Source organism: Hyaena hyaena, unplaced genomic scaffold, assembly GCF_003009895.1.
Source record: "Hyaena hyaena isolate Hyena2069 unplaced genomic scaffold, ASM300989v1 scaffold_59, whole genome shotgun sequence".
Classification (NCBI taxonomy): Eukaryota; Metazoa; Chordata; class Mammalia; order Carnivora; family Hyaenidae; genus Hyaena; species Hyaena hyaena.
Window position 1 is genome coordinate 2050108 of NW_024080691.1, and position 6000 is coordinate 2056107.

At 39.0% G+C, this 6000-nt stretch overlaps 1 protein-coding gene across 1 annotated transcript in view; it reads left to right on the forward strand.

Moving 5' to 3' along the window:
• RAB30 (RAB30, member RAS oncogene family) overlaps window positions 1–5746 on the forward strand; it is an 81540-nt gene extending 75794 nt beyond the window's left edge. Inside the window, exon 5 of the mRNA XM_039231812.1 lies at window positions 2545–5746. Within this exon, the coding sequence (XP_039087743.1) occupies window positions 2545–2795 (251 nt within the window). The 3' untranslated portion in view covers window positions 2796–5746. The remainder of the gene's footprint in view (window positions 1–2544) is intronic.
• The last annotated feature ends 254 nt before the right edge of the window (window positions 5747–6000 follow it).

Here is a 6000-nt window from a genome sequence, read left to right on the forward strand (position 1 = left end):
CTTTTATCTGTTGGCTATCCCTCCATTTTTCTGCTTTGGAATCTATTTGTTAAAGCATATGTTTATCCTCCAGACTTTCCAAGTCTGAATTTTGTTATCTCATCACTGTAGTGTCATTTAACATGTTCCTCCATCACCTGTATTTCTTGCAGATCTGTAGGTAAATTTAGAGACCTGGTCAGATTCAGGTTTTTTGTTTCTTTTTTTTTTATTCTTAGCAATATACTTCCTACTTGATATTCTGAGGTACAGGTCTCATAGGACAACTAAGAAAAATACTTGATTCTCTCTTTTTAATTTCCCACTTTTTAAAACAATGAGTTGGTTCCCTAGTATCTTCCAAAAGTCACTAGTGAAGTTTTATATTTTGAGAATTATTATAGGCTTAAATATATGTAGTATATTCTAGGCCTTTGCAATTGTAATTATTGAAGGTCCAAATGTTCCAACTGCGGACCTGCTTCAACTGGTCTCCTGAGTCCTTTTGACATGACCTTACTTGCTTTCTGGTTTAAGGGTTCCAGGCACAACTTGTGCATTTCCTGCCCCAGACCTGGAATTACCCATTTTTTCAAGACATGCGTTTATTATTAATGGGAAGTTATATTTAGAAGCCACAACCAAAGTGATAGGAATCTTCCATACTAGGGTGTGGTCATTGTTTTTAGGCTTTTCAGTGGACAGAACGTGTGTGTGTGTGTGTGTGTGTGTGTGTGTGTGTCTGTGTGTGATGAATACTGTCGCACCCACGGGGGGGTTGTCTATTAGGCACCACTGAGCACTTTTATTCATAAGACTGCCATAGGCCATACTTGGCAAGACATTCACTTAGAAGGACACAGGACGGGAAATATAGCTTAGCAGCACGTCAGCATCAGGCATTCCTCTTCAGTGAAAGTAATCCTCAATAGCAGTCCCCACAGCTGTCCAGGACCTCTGGGGACAGGTCAGGTGAGGAAAAAGACTCATGTCAGGCATGTGTTGGACCTGCCCTGGCCTAGAAGCCGAGCTAATCTCTCTTGTAACAGCTCTATTTTCAAAGTCTCTTCAAGTGAGGAATCATCACACTCAAGGAAGCCCAAAGTTATGGCTTTCCGCTAGGTATTTATAATTCATATTGTAGAAGTCCCAGGCCTGATGGAATTTGACCTTATGGTAAAAGGGCACTTTTATCATATCAGGTATGTTGCCAGGTAACACAGTTGACATGTCACTTTTGTCAGGTTTCCAGGAGAACAAAGGCAGAGCAATTTTTAAAAATCCATCATGAATTATTCACACTGATACTTGCATTTATAATTCAGGACTATAGAAATTTTACTTAACCTCATTAATCTTTTTTTTAATAAAAATATTTTTTTAAATGTTAATTCTGGGAGAAACAGAGCATGAGCAGGGGAGGGCCAGAGAGAGAGGGAGACACAGAATCTGAAGGAGGCTCCAGGCTCTGAGCTGTCAGCAGAGAGCCTGACACAGGGCTCAAACTGACAAACCATGAGATTATGACCTGAGCTGAAGTCGGATGCTTAACTGTCTGAGCCATCCAGACACCCCTTAACCTCATTGATCTTATAGCTCTTCTTCCTTTTTCCCATGCCCTAAGTCACAGGACCATGACACCAACACAATTACTTATTTGCTTTATCCTCTAATACCCATATAGCAGACTCAGAAGTAATATTCACACTACCACTGACAGGACAATTACTACAAGAGTTCAAGATTTTTTCCTTGAATTCCTTTTGTCCTTAGGGTATATATATACAACTGAGGACGCATGGTTAAAATACCAGATCTTAAACGCACTTGGAATAGTTCCTCTCTGTGTGGTTATACCATTTCATGATAAACAGGTTCATTTGTTTCATATTGCTTTCCATTTTTAATGATTGCTTTTTAAATTTAATTTTGCACCAATCATATAGTTATAATTGTACAATTATGTGAGACATTTCTAAGATTCTGAAGTCAAATCTATTAGACAAAGTGTATTTAGAGATGTCTAGTTTCTATCCTTCCCTATCTCCCTGACCTCATTCTTTTTATGGGTAACCATTGTCTTCAAAATTAAAGCGTTGGTTTATTCTAACACTAAAAAAATAAGTCTGTAAGTGTGCCTGTGTGTATTTATTTCATCCTTTTTGCTTAAGCAGTTGTATATTACATACCTTGTTTCTACTTAGGAAAAAGTAGAACAACATAACAGGTATATGCTTAACATGGTATCCTACTGTCTCATTCCATGGCAGTATAGACAGATATTCCTCATTGCTTTTTACAGTGGCAAATAACTGCATTGTATGGATATGCTATACTTCATCAAGCCAGTGGCCAACTGATGGTCATTTGCGATGTTTCCAGTTCTTTGCCATTACAAATGACGTTGTTATTTCAAAATAAACATTCCAGTAATCACAGCCACATTTGCTCTGCTTTACTTGCCCATCTGTCTGATTTTACTTCAGATACGAAATTGCATTTTGATGCTTCTGAGCCTGTAAAAAGTCAAGTGATGTTTCCGTCTTTGATTTATCCCTGTTCCAGGCAATAAGATTGATCTGGCTGAAAGGAGAGAGGTCTCCCAGCAGAGAGCTGAAGAATTCTCAGAAGCTCAGGACATGTATTACCTGGAGACCTCAGCCAAGGAATCAGATAACGTGGAGAAACTATTCCTTGACTTAGCGTGCCGCCTCATCAGTGAAGCCAGGCAGAACACACTTGTAAACAATGTATCCTCGCCCTTACCTGGAGAAGGGAAAAGCATCAGCTATTTGACTTGTTGTAATTTCAACTGAAGGCTGAGGCAAGGAGAAGCGAAAGGAATCAGCAGCTGCCCTGATGGGCCCCGAACTGCTGGGCAGATCTGGTGATGACTGTGGCTCCCGCTCTTAGACCTTCTGACTCCTGTGGGATCCAGAGCTTACACAGCATGGCAGGCCAGAGGCTTTGTCCACAGGCCAGCATTAGCAGAACATAAACGGTTTCATCCTTTCGCAGTCAGGAGTTGGAGCAAGGAGAAAATTGCACTAGGCGCTCCATGATCTGCAGAGCATGTTGCTTTTGTTCTTTTAAAAAAGCAAGTAAAAGCGCATTCCTGAACACAGTCCAGGGGGAAGTGTACTGTAGGGACCCCTCCTGCACGTCAGTGGGTGCATGTGGGGGCTATTCTTTAGGGCTTCTGGGGGCCCTGGTTTTCTCGTCTACCAGATAAGCCAAAACCGGGAAGGCCAAGTACTGTCTCTGTGGTGCGTGTTGACGACTCCGCGGAGACTTTGAAAAGTGTTATTTTGTCCACAGGCACTTTCAAGAACTTTGGGATGTAAAAATGAAATGAAACCTTTACCCACGACCAACAGTAACAATCATTGGTTTAATAATATATACAAGCTCCATGTCTCCTTTTGGTGCTAATGATTCTGCTCTTTCACAGACCAAACATTTTAGTACATTGATGTCCTTAAATGTATTACATTGAAATAAAAAAATAATAAGGGAAGTCCACGAATCAGCACTCTTTCTCAAAGTCTCCTTACTACCTTTTCTAGGGTGGATTTGTTGGAAAATAAAATACTTTTTCTTTTCATGTTCTTTCCCCTCTAAATTTCTGCCATTTTCTTCTTATATTCTCCCATCTCTCCTGCCCTTTAAGTAAATGAAAACACTAGAAAAATGAAAAAAAAAAATGGTTGATGATATTCTAATAAAAAAAAACTATCTCTAAGACGTTGTGAGTAGTATGAGAAAACAGACCAGATTTGACCAAAATACTGTGGATTAATGGACTGCAATGCAGAGTTCTAAGCAGAGCACAGTCCTTGATAGCAGGTGACATCTTTTACTTCCTGGTACTATCCATCTTGGACAGTCCAAGGCTTAGAATTTTGTACATGTTTTTAGTATGATAAATGACAATAGCAACAGATGAAAAGTCTCATGAACCATTTTTGTATCTTCAAGAACCTTACAAACACTCTGCTTGTGCAAGCAGGTGGAGCTGTCCTTTGTCACCTCTTTCATGTAGACATGTTACTCTCAGAGTCACGACCATACATTCTTTCTTATTTCTTTTTCTTTGCCCTCCTTTCCTCTTTTCTTCTCTCCCTTTATACGCATGTGTTACTGCAAATCTCCAATTCAAATGGAGGTATATATGCCTTTACTTAGCCAATTTTAAAACAAGACTCAAAATGGAAGATGTGCTGCTGAATATGTTACTGATTTCTTTAGTGCCATACTTTGATGCCTTCCAGTTTGTTCACTGATATAAATGCAAATTGGGGAAATAATTAAACCTGTATGCTGTTGATGCTGTCAGATGTTTCTGTAGCTTGCTGCTTGGCATCACTGAGGGCTGAGTAATGGGATAAGGATATGATATGCAATTTCGCTGTTGTCAATGGTGGCCATCTCGGTCTTGATGTGTTGATATTTGAAAGCTATTTAATTTTAAAGAAATGAGGCACGTAGAGACATGATATTGATAAAGCATTTCCAGCATTTCTCTAGCAGATTTCAGAGTGACTCATCTTTTGTACAGAGATTATACATATTGTTTAAAGGAATTGATACTTTCGGTTGGCTTCACTGTGTTTGTCCTGATCCTCTGGGTGAGAGAAAGAGATCTCGGAAGTTTGAATTGCTTTTATTTTGAATCTGTTTCTACAGGAAAGAAAAATCATTTTAATAAACACCAATCAAAATCATTGATAATTGTTGCTTTTCCCTCCCCATCTCTCCACTAAGCCAGCAATAATAAAAGTAGTCTGAAAACAAGCTGATCAAAGGGGGCAAAAAACTTCTGTTTCTAAACTGTGAGGTAGTGTCCCTAAGTTTAGATTTATTGTCTTTCATGTAGGGCAAAAATCTAATGTATATCCCACATCATGACGCAACTTTATCTCCACAGCAGCAAGTGTGTTGAAACTAAAGCTGCTTTGTGAACTTAGATAGCATTTTGCTAGGTTGGACAAATTCGGTTGTAAAACAACAACTTCCAGGGCTACTCTTGCATCTGAAGTTCTTGTTCCTTAGGGCTCAGCATCCTCTGTCCACTCTTGGCCATACTCACAAGGGGATTAGAAAGCTCTGCTCATGGCCCCTTCTTTCCCTGTTACTCCTCGCAGCCTTTTGTAGCTTCCAGTACCCATCCGGGGCCCATAAGGGGAGAAGCATGAGATCCATGCCCCTGACCCTAATTGTGTGAATTCCAGATTAGGCCTTATGAACACTGTTCACTGACACGTCAAGTTTGAGAACAATCCCTGACAAGACTGTAGGTGCTCAATAAAAGTTGAATGAAGACAGTGCCAAGTGGAGTTTTGCCAGTGAGATAGACATTTCTCAAATAGAACTTGAGAAAGGATACTAATTAAATGTTGTTATTTTAACCTAGACCAAGACCTAAACTTACTGGTTTGCTTACTCGTTGTTATTGCCATGGCAATATTTGCCAAGATGAGCCTTCTTAAATAAAAATGAATTCTTACTTAATGGTGGATGAAAGAGAGAGTTGCTTTCTCATAATTCAGTTTGGCTTGGTCTGCCAAGACACTACCAGAGTCCATGTCAGCTTCCATTTTTGCTGTAATCTTTTTCTTCTTTTAATAAAGTTACTAAATATATGGAAAATTTTTTTTTCAATTTCCAGTGAAAACACATCATATTCATTTTATGGAGTCAGATTTGGGAGAATCTGAAATCTAAAGGCTTGCTGATATTAATGATATTTTATAATGGCTTTCTATAGACTATATTCTCAAAAGATTTTGTGTTTTTTCCTTTACCTTTACAAGGCTTTTTATTTCTTTATATGCTTTTATTATTTCTAATGTATTAACATTTAATGTTGATTATGCAGGGCCAGTTAGCCTTTCTGTGGATTCGATTAGGCCATTAGCTCTCCTGGCCTTTCTTTTTCCCTGTCTTTTCTAGTCATTTCGTGTTACCATCTCTTCCTGAGTAAGGCAGCAAGAAGATAACTAGAATGAAAGTCAAATGGAT